The 17,072-nt window shown below is 49.3% G+C and overlaps 1 protein-coding gene across 1 annotated transcript in view; it reads right to left on the bottom strand.

Moving 5' to 3' along the window:
* The window catches only part of LOC104336822 (store-operated calcium entry regulator STIMATE), a 37,967-nt gene extending 21,331 nt beyond the window's left edge, over positions 1–16,636 (bottom strand). The window contains 3 exon segments of the mRNA XM_075428533.1: positions 1,004–1,099; positions 2,035–2,083; positions 16,528–16,636. Of these exon segments, the coding sequence (XP_075284648.1) occupies positions 1,004–1,099; positions 2,035–2,083; positions 16,528–16,636 (254 nt within the window).
* Positions 16,637–17,072: the final 436 nt, after the last annotated feature.

Here is a 17,072-nt window from a genome sequence, read left to right on the forward strand (position 1 = left end):
CAATCTGCTTTTGATATCCACTTCGACAACATGACATTAAGTTCTTCTACATCGAGAGGCTCACAAGCAGCTTATTGCAGTTTCCAGCTGCTGAAGTCAGAGTACTCCGCCACAAACATGAGGCTCTGATGGTTTATACTGGGCAGGACGTGCAGCGTATGAGCCTCAAAGCCCAGGCACGGGGCTTTCGAGTTTTGAGCTGCCTGGTTCAGGAGATGACAAGTCAGGCAGCACAGGGAAATGCAAAACAAACATTAAGAAAAAAAACCCCAAAGGGCACAGCACAAGCATGAAGCGTTTATTTTAAAACACTGTCTGTTTAAAAAAACAACAATGAATCATTTTAGAGGTTATATTTAGTCCCAGCCAAACTTGTGCCTGCTTAAAGAAACATATCAAGGTGCAGCACTAATATACAAAAAGGAGCTGGGCCAGAGGGCTTTCAGCAGCATTTTGAAGCCTAGAGGAGTTTCTAAAAATCAGATGAAGTTAATTCTGAAACTAAATTTGTAGCTGCAAAGTGGCTTTTCTGAAGTAAAGGTGGCACTTCTACATGCTTACATTGAACACAGGCTTTCACCCACACAGCCAAGAAAGCATCCTCAACACTGCTCTGAGATGAGCCACTTGCAAAGTCTGGGGAGCAAACACATGCCACATTTAACCGCTGCAATTTCATGAGGCACCACCGCGTTGTTCACAGCATCTTAGAATCACAGAACCATTCAGGTTGGAAGAGACACCCAAGACCATCGAGTCTCTTTACAATAGATACCAAGGTGCTTTTAGCAATCAGAAAAGCAGTTGCACTGCCTCATCTCCATCAGACCAGCAGACTGCAAAGACCAGAAGACAACCCAGACTTTGAAAATGAGCTCGGCGCAGTTTATCCCCGTGTAGCACTTCCAATGGATCAGCTCCCACTGTGCATGACGTTTTCCAACAGGCTCGTTTCTTCCTTTAACAGATGTAGGACATGAATGCAAGCATCTTGCGTACTTACAGAGAGCAAGGGTCCTCTTCAGTGAGATCCGACAGAAAAACATTGGCAAAGTGGATGAAGAGGGCACCTATTGCTTGCTTGGAGGTATCATAAAACCTGGAGAAAAAAGGCAAGAAACTCTGTTCCCTGGAGCACCAGCAGCCCCACAACCAAAGGCCCTGCATGCTCCTGCTTTCCTCCAAGATGTATTTGTGATACTCAAGAAGTTGTACGTGGTGAAAAAGGGCAGTTTGGCTGTCTCCAAATACTGAAGAAAAAAAAAGACACCACTGCAGCACGCGGCAGCTCAGCCTTGCAGATCTGCACCTGACACTTGCTGCCCAATTTTAGCCTGCAGCGAAGGGCAGATCTCCCTCCAGTGCCCAGCCCCAGTTTCTCCAACCATCAGTAGGTGCAGGGAAGGCATTCAGCTGTTTACGATTTTCGCACCCGTCCACAAGGAATTGGATTGAATTCCCAAATTATTTTAGAGGAAGAAGGAAGCTGAGGAGATTGTCACGTTTGTCCATCGCTAACGCTGGCTGGTAGCTCTGTGCTACTACGCTGATCCCCGTCACACGCCCACCTCTCGGCAGCCCGTAAACCCACCGATACAGGGATGCTTTGTAGAGGTGTCCGAAGCTGACAGCAATGCCCAGCTACCTGACATCACCACACTGCCAAACACGTTGCCTGTTCTATGCCTGAGCTGGGTCAGGGGACAAGGCAATTAATCGAATTTAAGAACATAATTTGAACCTGTCTGGGAGACAGCCCACATGCAGGTATGCCAGCAGCTAGAGAGGACCATAACCTCTCAGTTCAGTCACCTACAGTAAAACCAAACTTTTCTGGAGGAGGTAGGCAGGGAATTTTACTTCTAGAGAGCACCAGCTACTTTACGGAGGTTTCCTTGGGAAGCGGCAGCAGAGCATTTCATTTAACAGCTAAATACCATGCAGGATATTCAGAGGGCTTAGAAGATTGTTAGTATAAGAGACAACAATATTACATATACATGGTCTTTTCAAGCTCCAAATTAAAAATCTCACCATATCCTCCAGGGACGCCTCTCTTCCTTTGGTTCCTTAAACCGTTTAACTGCAAAGAAAATCAGAGAGCTTACGTTACCCATCAGAGCTGAACTGATACACGTGTGCAGCCTGCGTCAATCTTCAACGCAAAAGCAGTCAGAAAAACCTGGAGGACGCCCAGCATTTTCCAGTCTAAAGCTGAGCAAACCCCAAAGACCCGGCTCCAGACTGCCCAGAGGCAATGCACGGATCCACGGGTCAGAAGGGCAAACAGCTAAGGTGTTTGGGAGGTAGGAATGTGCTTCTGGCACCCTTCGGCAGCAGCGTTTTCACACCATGAGAAGTGACCCGAGGGAAGGTAGGGCAGGTTCAGGTTCACCACTACCTACCAGCCCTAATAATTCTTCCAGGCAAACATAAATTATGGTAGCGACAGCAAAAAAATATGAAACAAGAGTCCATCAAGGTTTTGAGTCACAGCACCGCAATAAAGCCACCTCCTCCTTGCAGCTAACAGGACCAGAGGACCGTCGAGGAAGCTGGAACTTGCACTTATCTCCAGCGTAGAGGTACCAGTGCCAAGCCCCAAAACCCCGTGAGCTGGCATGGCTCCAGGCTTGGAATAATGTTTCGTATTAAAACATTATTCCATTACACAATATTTTGCATGCCCAGTGGCTACCACTGTGGAGCAGTAGTCTGAGACACATGGCTTCAGTACCACCAACCATATGCCCTGAAAAAGATATCTGAAGCAACTCTTCCTTCCTTGAAAACATTTAAAGCTAGACTGGACAGGGCTCTGAGCGACCTGATCTAGTTGAAGATGTCCCTGCTCATGGCAAGGGGCTTCGACTATATGAACTTTAAAGGTCCCTTCCAACCCAAACCCTGATTCTTTAAAGGAAGTCCCCTCATCCATTAGATGAGCTTGGTCTTTGCAGCCCTTCAGCCCTGTCCTCCTCTACGGAGCCCTCCAGTGCCAGCTATCACAGTCCAAGCTCTCTCCTGTGACGGCCTGAAGACAACAGCAAGTTGGATTTTTACCTACTTTTGCTCAGAGTAGAGTCCGAGCACTGCAGAAACATCCCAAAGGGTCCCAGTTAGTTCGTCACAGCGATTTAATGCTCTCCTTGGGTTCAACCAGCTTTTACACGTGCAAATAGGAGCTGCTAATGGAAAAGTACCAAGTACCACGCAAAAGTAATTTTGGACTGTTTTGCTGTCACTCCAGCTAGCAGCCCATTTTAGAAAGTACCAGCTACCAGGACAAGTCTTTTCCCTTTAATCCCATCGGTACCAAAGATCTGTAACAAGCAGACCTGGAAGAGGCTTTTCCACTAAATTAAATTAGAAGAAAAAAAAAACCAACACCAAACAAAAAGCAAAGTGCGTTCAGTGGCACTGTCTGGCTTTCTGGTAAGGTTACTAATAGCTACATCTAGAGCTAGAGGCATCATCGCTAGAGCTGCTGCCCCAAGCACGCTGCCTCCAAACCTCAGGGAGACACACAGGGTGCGGATCCCGACCTCGCCTCGGCTGCTGGAACCACCTTCCTCCTCCTCACCAGTGCTAATGAGCTGAAGATGGAAGGCGCATTAAATCTGGCACCATCACTTCCCAAACACGCTGCAAGCTTGAACAGGATTCAGAGGTAAAAATAATGAGCTGTGACTTTTTTCTTTTACTGAGAGAAATGGAAAAAAAAATAACAACGCAGTGCATCCTCTAACTCCTGACAGTCCGGCTGGGGACGCGAGCAGAGCCGCTGCTTGGTGGTGCCATCTAGTGAATCTAGGAGTGTGGCCAGCAGGTCGAGGGAGGTTCTCCTTCCCCCCTACACTGCCCTAGTGAGGCTCCATCTGGAGTACTCTGTCCAGTTCTGGGCTCCCCACTTCAAGAAAGATGAGGAGCTACTGGAGAGAGTCCAGCGGAGGGCTACGAGGATGGTGAGGGGACTGGAGCATCTCTCCTACGAGGAAAGGCTGAGGGAGCTGGGCTTGTTCAGCCTGGAGAAGAGAAGGCTGCGAGGAGACCTTATAAATGCTTATAAATATCTGAAGGGTGGGTGTCAGGAGGATGGGGCCAGACTCTTTTCAGTGGTGCCCAGCGACAGGACAAGGGGCAATGGGCACAGACTGAAGCACAGGAAGTTCCAGCTGAACATGAGGAAGAACTTCTTCACTCTGAGGGTGACGGAGCACTGGAACAGGCTGCCCAGGGAGGTGGTGGAGTGTCCTTCTCTGGAGATATTCAAGACCCGCCTGGACGCGGTCCTGTGCAGCCTGCTGTAGGTGACCCTGCTTCAGCAGGAGGGTTGGACTAGATGACCCACAGAGGTTCCTTCCAACCCCCGCCATTCTGTGATTCTGTGAAACCAGGAGCCTGAAAGCAGTGGGACACGGGAGTACGCAAGGCACAATCCTGTTAGAGAAACCATCCCAGTCACCAAATCCTTCTGCACCTCCCAGATGTGCCTGATACCAGGTAGATCCCTGCGATGAGTACAGAAGAGCACACACACTGCGGAAGCCCGAAGAGGCCAGCAGTTAATCGATTTTACCATCACCAAGTCTTCACCCTTGGGAGCCCTGTAGCCTACTCAGCTACTTTAAAAAGCAAGCAGAGCCAGAACAGACACGCACCATCCCACTGGTCAGCAGCTATTCTTCCTTCATCTCCCCAGCTAGACGTGATCAGCCCCTGCCTTCGGATTTACAACCAAAGGCAGGGATTTTTCTCACTGCTGACAGATCCTGGCACATGAGGACACTTCCCAGGGCAACTTGGGGATGTGGAGACAGGGACCCAGAGTACCACAGATGAAAGCAAGGGCATCAGAGCGACATGCTTCTGCCTGCTCCCCAGTGGGTTAAGGAGATGCACTTTGATGGACATGAGTTCACTTACAGCCTGCAGGAGGAACAAGGCACAGGCAACACCTCTGGTCCATTTTAGATCACTAACACTCCTGACAAGGTCAGAACAATTTTAAACACAACTTGGTATCCCACTCTCCATTTCCAGATTTACACTCTACCCGCTAGTTAGTCTTTCAGTTAACGAGATGGCAGAGAAGCAAACAGCAAATTCTGTTCAAGCAAAAAATGCCATTGTAGAGCCAGGAACTGATCTACTCCAGCACACCACTGTAGCCAGTCCCATGGGCATCCCAGAAAACACCCACAGGGAATCGGAAAGACTGAGATTATAACCTTAACAGGGCTTTTTCCTCCCCTGCCCTGTGGGGAAATACACAGCTTTGACAGCACAACTCATATGGGCTCCACATACCAGAAGGCAAACCCACCTTCAAAAGCAGTCAGCTCTGCAAAGGCTGGGAAGAAACACCAAAACGTTAGCTGGATACAACAGATTCCCCAACAAAAGGCTCTGTGCTGCTCTGCATGCAGACGGTCACTAATTTATCTGATCAGTCCGGCCTCAGCCTGCCAGCTGGAGCCCAACCTCCTGCCCCGAGGGACAGCCTGGGCTCCTTCCACTGGGAAACGCCTGCCTGGTCCAGCCTGAGAAGATGCAGGCGCTTCCTGCCAGGAGCCAGTATAACTTTGCACTTCTTTTACTGGCAAGGTGACAGGGATGAAAAGATGATCCCCTCAACTTCAGAACTTTGGTTTATGGTGTCACTCAAATTCACAGAAAATCAGAACCCCAATGACGTAATCCACTACCGCCACTACTGGCTAACAAAGCAGCAGCCAGGTCAGGTTACACCAAGCATTTCCACAGCAGTTTGTGGCGTATCCCTATCTAGAAAAAATTCCTGGTTTCCCTTACCCAGTGGAATCCCACAAGATATCCCTGCAGCAATGACTTCCAGCAGCACAAAAAAGTTCTACCTTCACCGATGGCCCTTCAAACAGCCACTTCCATTTCAACCAGCCACAAGAAAAGACACCCATGGGCCAACCAAGCTGTTTGAGTGGCCAGAAGTATTCAAACTAAACCTAACAAGCTTGTTGAGCTCGTGGGGCAAAGAGCACTATGTTGCAGAGAAGCTGTTGAAGGGGTCTGCAGGCCACCAAGTCAGCCAGCTGACCACTAGCCCATCTGCAAGAGCACCAGGGATTAATTTCTTCATTGTCTTAATGAGAAGTGACATGTTGTGTATCCACAGCCACTCAGGCTAGCAGTACAGTAATTCAGTATGATAAGATGACAAGTAAGAGGTAAGATGTTAATGGTGTGCTGCCTTGTTGAACACAGCTTGTCATGCCTCATTAGATTTAAGAGAGTTATCCGAGACTGTGTAATTATCAGAGACAGTAAAACTGTTGTATTAAAGATAAAAGCTAGTATTATAGAGAAATAATTAACTGCTTAATAGGGCATTTACTGTGCAGAGCTGCAGCAGGCTGTCTTCAAATTAAACCAGAAATCCAGCCAAGATTACCGGAGCTTAAACAGGCAGCAGAGTTGTTTGGTGGCTGTGACCCAGAGGTTAGGGGTGATGCTAAACCCACATAAAAGCAGCATGAGGTCTTTTCAAACTCAAGGCACTGACGAGTCCTCTCTGAAGCAGCACTGCTTCTTTTGTGTTTTGGGAGCATGGCAGGGTTCTGGAGCAACAGGCTGAGGAGCAACTGCAAAGTGTCCCTCTCCTCTTCCGAGCCCTGAAGAGAGCCAAGCCACGGTGTGGCACAGCCACAGGCTCAGCTGCATGGGGCTGAAGAAAGGCTGGAGTCTCCTTTGCTCTTCTCATAACTCACCTCCACTCACTGGGGTCAGCTCAGTTTCCCACTGGCTGTAGGCACGGGTTTGCTAGCATGGCTCAGACAGATCAGTCCGCCCCTAAGATTTATTTTAAGAAAAGTCATGCATGCATGAAGCAAGAAAGAAATATGTAAGTTTCAGCACCTACAACCATTTAAAAATTTAGTTTACTGCACACAGAGCTGCACAAGATGTGAGAGAACCCCCATGCAACTAGATTAAAAATGAGACCAGCGTGTACTGGGTCTACATCAGAAGACAACAGGCATTTGTCTCCTCAACAGTGCTACCAGCCACAGCATTGCTTATTTTAACTCTGCCTCCCTTCTCAGCTTTGCCCATTTGTCCAGTGAGCTGGCTTTTGCCAGGAAGCAGTGTTACTGCGCATCACTACAGCCGAGTGATCCTCCCAAGCTGCCGGATACTGCGAGCCCAGTTAGGACAGCCTAATTAGGGCAGCAGTCTGCACTACACCACAGGCCAGGAAAGCACAGGTTCCCCAGATTTCCGGCACGCATTTGCTCCTCACAGACCCATGTGCTAGTCACTAACTTTTTCAGTCTTTACAAGCATGCTACGCACACAGAGTAAGGACTCCTGATCTCACCCCGTGCCTCTTCACATCATCACTAATCAGGAAACTAGTCCCAACAACATATGAAGGAAGCAAAATCCACATGAACCTTTAGTTTCTCTCTTCAAATCTTTCTAAGCGGAAGAAATCACCAGTGGAAGCTTTCAGACAAATCTTTGACGTCTAAAAGCAGCAACGAACCTCAAAGCTGAATGCGGGTTGGGAACAACTGCTCCAGGGTTAACTTCAAGCAGGGAAGCTGGAGAAGTCAGCCTCAACTCCCAGCTCCACTGGTGGTGTAAAGTCTGGATGTCTGCAGCACGTTTAAGGCAAGTCCTAGCTAGTGTCATTGGCCTACCGAGTTGGCCCTTTTATCACAGAGCAGACCTATCTGTGTTCTGAAGAGCAGCAGACCCGGGAGTCGTGTCAATTCAACCACCTCTCTGACAGCACAAAACCAGCCAGCAGTGCTTACTGCTGCTGCAGAGGCACCACAGGCTGATAGGAGATGCTGGGTGAAATAAAGCTGAACAGCCCACGCTCATGGCTGAGGGTCCTTGTAACAGAGCAGGATGCTACAGCAAGCACCATGGAAGAAAAAAAAAAAAAAGTTGCTCAAGAGAGGAAGATGGAGACTGCTTGCCCAGGCTCTTCTTGCAGGACCCAACCCTGCACTGAACATATTTCAATCTGTTCCTGAATGATTCCATTTAAATTTCAATTACCAGTAAAGTGGGTGGATGTCAACAGTAAAATAGTTCACACTGAAGAAATGAAGCCTTTCTGAAGGAAACGCAAAGACAGTCCTCAAGGACAACAAAAGGAAGCCTCACGAAACCCCAGCCTGAAGCACACAAGCTGCTCCAAGGAGCACAGCCCTGCTGCAGCATGGAGGTGAAGTGCTGTGTGAACATTTAGACTTGCCACATGGTCCAAAGCATCTCAGCAAAAGGCTGGGCAGCTGGGAAGACGATGCTCCTGGGAGGGTCAGGAGAAAGGGACCCAGGTCTATCCCATTAAAGAGGGGCAAAACACCACTGAGATGACAGCCTGCCTTCTTGAGTTGGTGTCCTCATAAGTTACCACTCTGCCCCTACTTAGCTCCAGCTACTGCAGACACAAAGCCATGAAGTTAAACAAAAGGGAAGGAAGATGAGTGACAATTTGAAAGCCCTACTCTGCCCCTGGCTGAGAAAGGGCAGGGCAGGAAATAAAAATACTCCCAGGCCCTTCCTCTTCAGTCAAGGACAATAAAGATCATATATGCTTGAAATTCCCCGAGGATCATCAAGGCTGGGTGGAAGCTGAATGTCTCAATAAGGACCTGTGAAATGTAAAGGAAAAAATGTTTGGGAGGAGATTCTTTCATTATAGATCTGTAAATAGTCAGAAAACTAGAAGATAAAAGTTCAGTGACGGCTATCCTCACTTTTTTTTTTTCAGAGTACTAAGAGGTAGATATTTATTATGGTGTTTTCTTGTCTACTTTTGTTTTTAAACAAATTCCCGATTATTAGAATTGATTAAGACAAGGACAGCAGTGACCACCCAGTTCCCTTGTGCTGTTCCTCACCCCATTCACGGTGGAGCACTCCCCCGTGCAACACCTTCGCTTGCATCCACTGACCCTACACTGCGTTCAGACAGCTCCGCTGCAGGTGTGTGTATCAGCACAGGTGCCTTTCACCTCATTTGGAAATAAAAGCCTTAATCCAGGCAGAATTACCTGCAGCAGCAACTAGCTGCTGATTAGCAAACCAGACTACTAACTCAGGTCTCTACAAAATTAAAGGGGGAAACATCTTTCCCTAGAAGACGCTTAGGTGTGCCTGGCTGAGAGTCAGACCACCTCCTTTATAAGTTTTACTGCAATTAACCAAAAGATTCAAAAGTTGAAGTCTGGAAGGGAGATGTCGACTTGGCCAAAGCTTTTAGGACTGGATTGACAGGAGATGCAAGCCTGATGCCACCAAGCTCAGCGGCAGGCCCCAGAGGATGAATGCTGAATATGAATATTGGAAGTACTCAGAGAAAGCGCTGCAGCCAAAAATCGCCAAAAAAATTAAGGCTGTAATGCCCAGACCTGGCTACACTGTCACCTGCTTTTAAGAGCAGGGCCCATCTCTGGGGCAACATCGCACTAGCAAGAGGGTCAGGACTTTATCTCTGGCCCTAGCAGCAGAGGACTCAGAGCTGCTGTACCAGGGAGGAAACAGCAGCTCTCCCCCTGCCCAACTTCCACGTTATTTATAGGCAGTAGAGTCTCCAATAACACATTTCAACCTATTTTGAAGGACACACCCTTTCCCAGGCTTTTTCCAAGCCCCAGGCAGGAAAGAAGCCAACATGCAGGATACAGAGGCCAAAACCCTGGGGTCTGCACTATTCTTGGCCCGAGCATGCGGCTGCTCAGGCAGCTCAACCTGGGACACAATGGGAGGAAATAGCAGCCACAGTTCATAGAGCGCGGCCAACACGCTGCCTGCAAGATAAGTGCGCGCCCGAGCTGGAAAGGCTTAAAACACATACCCTCCATCAGTCCTGGGAGCAGCAAAAGGCCTGTCAGCGGTTTAAGGAGATGGACTACTACTCACTCACATCCTCTAGCCTCTACGAGAGGTCTTTAGTCATTCCCTCCCAAATACCCTTGTACCAACGCTTGAAGCACCCGCAGCAAAACTGGCAGAGTGGATGTTCTAAGGAATGAACAGGAGTGGAGGATATGTTCCAGGTTATCTCTGGGTCTGCAAGACATGAGGCAGCAGGGAAGTATATAGTGAACTAGCTGCTACTGAAGATATCCAACTATTGCTATGCTACAGCACCTTTCACATAAGAAGAGTTTATTCTGGGTTAGAGTGCTCCGACTTGCAAGAGGAGCATGCATGGACAGCAGGCACTCAAGACGGCGCTGATGAAGCTATGGTCCTATGCAAAGTCCTGCATGGTGGAGCTCCCAGGCTGATGCAGGTAGACCACAAGAAAAAGAAGCAGTTCTGCTTTTTCCTAACAAAAGAAAAAAAAAAAAAAAGATTTGGACATCTTTCGTCCCAGAGATCTCACCTAACAGCGGCTCCTCTTCCCTTTCTTGTGTAGCTCCTGATGTTATTTTGCCCATCTATTCGTATTTCCCATACAAATCCACAGTTATCTGCAGGTGTGGTGTAAGAGAAGCTCTGGAACTCACAGAGCAGCACCACCTCCCCACCACCCATCCCGCAGACACATGCCAACAGCCTCAGCTGGACCATTCATCCACCTGGGCACATTAACTGCCACGCAGTACCCTGGTACAGTTCTCGGTTTTAAGCTCTACCCTGTGTGTCTTGTTTCTATGTGGATTTCTGCAGCTGGCATTACAGCCGAGTGCCAGGGGGGTCATAAATCATAAGTTCAAGATAACAAGCAATTGGTCATGCTTTGCACATTGAGAACAGAGCACATTATTTGATGACAGAGTAGATCTTACAGGAGACCTGGAGTGGGGCTGGGCTTTGGCACAAACACAGAATGTATTATTTAACTTTGTCCTGGGGGAAGGCAGTAGTGACCCTCTCCACATAAAGAGTCACCACGTTTCAGGTCAGTCCCTTGAAAAATAAGTTTTAAAAAGGGACTGCTGTATCTTAAGACCACAAGATTTGAGATCATTAAGAGACCAACACCTGAAGAATTAAGTCAAGCAACTGGGCTAGTACTTAAAGTCTGTGTGCCATACAGTTTTCTCACAAATGCTGTTAAAAAAACACAGCTGGAAGTTTAATAGCCTCCTCCCTAGAGCATTACTTGCTCCATCTCTTAATTACAGAAGACTAGTTTCACTGTAAAGTTCCTTGTACAGAATTAAGTCACCTATAATACCAACTGTTCACCACCTTCTGCAGAACCAGCTCAGCAAGGTATCAGGTGCTTCGTGCCCCTTGGTTACAGGTAACTTTTCAGGCAGTTCTAGTTTGCCAGCTCATTTCTCAGCTCACCCAGCCCATTTGTTCCATCAGAAACCAGGAACCTCACCATCTTCACTATGCACACAGCTTTCACTGCTCAGTGTGGCTGTTCAGAAGGTGACTTCCAAGAAGAGGTCAACACAATCCACAGCTGGAATTCAAAAGCTTTGTAGAAAGCCGCGTTCGGCTTAATGAAGCACATCAAGTGCTGCACGCACCTTCCAGCTTACACAGCACAACGCGTGTTTTCAAGCTCATCCAATTTTCATATGTACTGAAGCAGAAGAAAAATGTCTTGAGAGCCCTGCCATACATAGCTTTTTGCTTAACCCACAAACCTACATGTAAATTGACTGCTACAGACCGCAAACCCCCAGGCTTTGCGCCTCCAGAGACCCAGTTAACCTTTGTGGTTTTGTTTTCCCCTAGAGGGAAAAGCATCTGCAGTGGTGAAGCTCCCATTTAAATATACATATGTGCGAATAATCGAAATCACAGTTATGTATTTGTGTTAGAGGAAGCAAAGTCAGCGGAGCCTGTCTTGGGCACAGTAAGCCTGTAGTGCTCTCCTGTCCTGGGCAAATTTATTTCAAAACAGAATGGAAGTCTGGACAGATGAAGTGCTCTACCACATATTTCTTCTCTTTCCTGACATGGACTCACACTTCCACCCACTCTTATGAGACATTTTCAGTGTAAAAGTCAAAACATGACACAGAAAACACTCGGAATCATTTTGAAGAACAGAAATAGTGCAGCAATTCAAACTACGTATAGCAACAAGCCTGAACTTAACACTTGGGCAGGATCATAGAATGGTTTGGGTTGGAACAGACCTTTCAAGGTCATCTAGTCCATAACCATAACCATCACCACCACTCTCCACCCCACCCCCCCCCCAATGAGCATTGACATCTACCACTAGATCAGGTCACTCAAAGCTCCATCCAACCTGACCTTGAGTGTTTCCAGGGATGGGGAACTGACCACCTCTCTGGGCAACCCATGCCAGTGTTTCACCACCCTCATTGTAAAAAAATTTCTTCCTTACATCTAGTCTGAATCCATCCTCTTTTAGTATAAAACCATTGCCCCTTGTCCTAGCGCTACAGGGCCTACTAGAAAGTCACAAAAGGTTGCTCAAGTTTGATTTATCTGATGGAGATGAGTACCATGGCTTCCACCAATCCCTCTCAAAGTTCATATACTTCCATTCACCAGAAGGTTGTTTCCTATCCTGAGTAACCAGTTGGCCATCATCCTGGGGAAAAATGCACCTGGTAAGTCCACAGAGACCAGAAAAACACCAGCAATGGGGTGATACTTTTATTCTTTACCAGGGATTTTCCTCCACAGTCAGGAGCCACCACTTCTTTTACAGTCAGTCTGGCAAACTCCTGTTCTACAGCCCTGCCTCAGGGCAAGCTACTTGGACCAGAGCATGAAACATCACCCTGCTTGCTAAGAGCACACCTCCATCACCAAGCCTTACCTGGGTGCAGCTCTGCCTTCTTAGGCTAAGCTCAAGGCAAGATGTGCTGGAAGAATGCATCCAGCAGTGATGTGCCGAAGGGGATAAAGGGGCACTGCAGTCACATTAGGCAGCACCGAGACATTTTCAAGAGTCAAGCTGAAAACCAGGTTTCACTGCGTGAAGAGGGCTGTGGAGCTCAGTCCAGTACAGCTCTCCCTGCCTGGCAGTACAAACTCTCTCCAAGAGCTAAGTCCATTTTGACACCTGTGGCAGAAGTGCTGCTAAACCTCATTCAGGAGCTCAGAGGGCTGCCAAGACATTTTCACTAAGAGAGGAAGTTGTAAGAGAAATAAATGTTCTTATAACATCCTCCACGCTCTTTGTGGTGGGGTAGAAAACAAGCATACTATCTCCAAGGAAAGCTTTTTCCACTCACAGTGGAGAAAACAACCCCTCAACTCCCCAAACCCATTTCTCTTGCACTCCAGTTAATCCACAGAGAAAGCTATAGCTCAAATTTCTACACAAGATTTCCCCCTATTTCAAAGGGGTTTGCTGTCCAGGTTGAAAATCTGGACAAGTTTTGCTAGTTTACAAGCCCTTCCTCAAAAAAAAAAAAAGTTTTAAACTTAAATAGCAGCAACTGCAGCAACTCAGCCCCCAAATCACACCCAGCATCTGCAGCTGAGATAATTGAGTGGATAAAGCATGTTGTAGTTGAGCAATGATCAAGGCAGAGCATTAAAAACTACTTTGGATGGGATTGCACAATTATCCACACTCCTCCACGTAGTGACCTCCCTAAGGGCAAGCTCTGCACAGGAACTGGATTGCCACACACGCACAGCTGCTAGGCTTCACTGCCTCTTCTTTCAAGTGTTTCTCAGCTCTTGCAGCAAGCGTTCTTACAGCCAAAGTGCCTCCAAAGCCACTGCAGGCAGCTGGGAAGGATAACAATCCATTTTTATTTGATTACCAAACAGGGTAGAACTGCACCCAGAGCAAGCCCTGGACCACACTGGAGTTAGGCTTGACTACAGCGTTAAAGACCTTCTTGCTGGGAAAGCAAGAGTGTATTTGTAGGCTCAAAAGAACTCTGTCATCACTATTGCTCATGGTGGTTAACCACACTAATACAGACACACTGAACAGCTTTCCAGATTCCCTACCAAGGCTGAGCATCGTTTACTTCTGGGTCCTGTTTTCACCACATGAAGGGCCCATTTCATGTACCCCACAGCAATGGGGAGCAACCACCCCACTCACCCCTTCATGAGGAAACAAGCACTCCCTCTGCTGCCCAAGAACTTTTGCTCTAAATCTACCTTTTTGTAGCCTTTGCAAACTAAAGGTTAAACTGGCCTCAAGAAAGCAAGCTGTTTCAATAAAACTTGAAACCACAGGTGACAGCTCCGTTTTGCCACTATATTCTCTTCCAGGATTGCACACGAGCTGTGCTTCTTGCAACCCAGACATGTGCTGGGCGCAGAGCATCAATTCAGACAACCATACAAGACTGACTTCCTCCTCCGTTGAGTTCTCCTACCAGGTTGGCAGGAGACAGCCCTTCCACAGCCTCAAGAAACAGAAATTCAAGGACACAAACTCTCCTGGTAAGAACGCACAAACTTCTCCTTCCTACAACGGGCCATACTTGGGACCCACATCACAGTATCACAGTATGTTAGGGGTTGGAAGGGACCTCTGTGGGTCATCTAGTCCAACCCCCCTGCCAAAGCAGGGTCACCCAGAGCAGGCTGCACAGGACCTCATCCAGGCGGGTTTTGAATATCTCCAGAGAAGGAGACTCCACAACCTCCCTGGGCAACTTGTTCCAGTGCTCCGTCACCCTCAGAGGGAAGAAGAAGTTCTTCACGTTCGGTCTGTGAGCACATCCCATGCACATGCCCCTGCAAAACCTTGCAGAACATTACATTATTGTTAATCTGAGTTTTCAAGAGCTCTGAGCAGTATCTGCACAACTTGGAAATCTTACGTATTCAAATTCAGATGCTCCTATAGCTAAGGTGAACCGGTACTTTAAAGTAGAAGGAACGCAGAAGGCACTGGCTTGGGTTCAGCTAGGAATTAAATTCCACTTGCTGACCTGTAAGACTGAGCAAGCTGGTCTGCAACATCCCGTTAAAGCAGAAATCACAGACATATGAACAACAGAAACACACACCCAGGAACGTCACAGTACTGAAGGAAGAAGCGTCAAAGAAGGGCTGACTCCAGTGACAGCAGCGTCCCAAGATCTAGATGAGGTAGTTACCCAGGTCCCAAGATCTAGATGAGGTAGTCATCCCATTGGGACTGCCTGACGATGCCGGCCTGGATGAAGATGCAGTCAAGGTTCCCAGCACCCTTTTTGACTCTGGACACAGATCACCACTGTCTCAAGGGGCTCCCAGACCTTCCAGCTTGCTGGAATCTCTTCCTCCCCAGGAGGCCACCAACTGAATGAGCCACATGAGTGGCCCAAAAGCTGCTTCAAAGCAAGTTATTGCCTGACCTAAAGTCAGTGGTAAGCCCACTGCAACCTTCGTGGGTTGGAAGTCCATGTACAAAGAGCCCATCTGAGAAAGCCTCCAGCTGCGAGGGTGCAAATGGGGCAGAGATAAGAGCTGGGGAGAATGAAAGACCACCAGTGGGGCTGCGGGCAGAGAAGATGCTGCACTTAAGATCCCAGGGCTGTAAACACATTGGCTTTTGGGGTCCTAGCCAGCCATTCTCTTCCCAGCTCTACTCATTGAGCAGATTCACAACAAAACCACGCAAGAATGTGGTTTCTCCTCATTAACCAGGAGGTTATTAATGTTCCAGGAAATGTTAGCCCTTGGACCAGGGGAGGACAACAGTTAGCCCAGGGTTGATGATTTGCTATAGTAGGAGTTATGAAGCCTTCATCCACAGGAGCATAATTAACTGATACCCTTGATTTTATAGGATGGGGTGCCGAGTTGAGGGATGCCCAGACAGGGGGTTTACGAGACAATTAACCCATAGGCGCACATCACTAAGGGGTAAGGACACACAAAATCCATCTCATCTTATGTCAACGCTTGGTGAAAAGCAAGCGGTGAAGTGCTCCAACTGGGCTGCTCCAGCTGGAGAAAGCCACCCGTCACCGCAGGAAGAACTCGCTGCGCTCCTGCCCGGCAGCTCAGCGTCTACCGCAGCGCCGGAGCCTTCGACAAGCGCTTTCCAGCGGGCAGAGAGGGGCAAAGCGAGCCTCAAAAATCTGCAGCTACTTTGCCAGAAAACCCGGAGTTTTAGCTCGCCGCCGCCGTGAGCCTTTCGGAGAAGGAAAAGGGACCGAGTCCCGGCACGCCAGCCAAGGCGTGTGAAACCGCTCGGCCCAGGAGCGGGGCAGCGCTCCGAGCGAACCCAGCCGCGGAGCGAAGCGACGGTGAATTCTCATGGGTCTTCCAGCCTTGGTGTTCCCCCACCTTCTGCCACTGCTCAGCCCCAGCTCACCACCCCTCCGCACGCCTCCGGGGACCTCCTTCCTCCGATTCACCAAAACTCCGCGGTTTCAGCAAACTCCGGACAAAGCAGCGTTAACAAGTCAATTAACGCTAACGAAGCGGCGTCGCGCCCATCACCCGCCCTGTTTCTCTCAGCTCCTTCCCCCTTGTGAATCCTCCGGTTACACCGTCAGCTTTCACCCTGCGTTACGGGGCCGGGCGGGGGTGGCAGCGACCCCCCCCCCCCCCATCCCATCCCACCCACCCCGCGGGGAGGGGACCCCGGCCGAGCACACCCCCCCCGGTACTCACGCATGAGGGTGCTGAAGGCGCAGAGGGCCAGCAGTGCCTGCAGCAGGACGCCGAAGCGGCCCAGCAGCGCGCCGCTGCCGCAGCCCTGCGCCGGGCGGGGGGCGGCCATGGCGGGCAGGGGCGGGAGGAGAGGAGCGGAGCGGAGAGGAGCGGCCCCGCCGCGCACAAAGCCGGCCCGACAGCCACCGCCCCCCGGCCGGGGCCCGCCGGAGGCAGCCACACCCGGGGGCGGGGGCGGGAGGGGCGGGCATGGGGCTGGGGACCGAGATGGGCATGGGGATTGGGAGTTCAACAAGGGCAAGTGCACCTGGGGAGGAACAGCCCCATGCACCGGTACAGGCTGGGGCTGACCTACTGGAGAACAGCTCTGTGGAGAGGGACCTGGGTGTCCTGGTGGACGACAGGTTGACCATGAGCCAGCAGTGTGCCCTGGCTGCCAAGAAGGCCAATGGCATCCTGGGGTGCATTAAGAGCAGTGTGGCCAGCAGGTCGAGGGAGGTTCTCCTTCCCCTCTACACTGCCCTAGTGAGGCTCCATCTGGAGTA

Source organism: Opisthocomus hoazin, chromosome 8, assembly GCF_030867145.1.
Source record: "Opisthocomus hoazin isolate bOpiHoa1 chromosome 8, bOpiHoa1.hap1, whole genome shotgun sequence".
In the NCBI taxonomy this organism is placed as follows: domain Eukaryota; kingdom Metazoa; phylum Chordata; class Aves; order Opisthocomiformes; family Opisthocomidae; genus Opisthocomus; species Opisthocomus hoazin.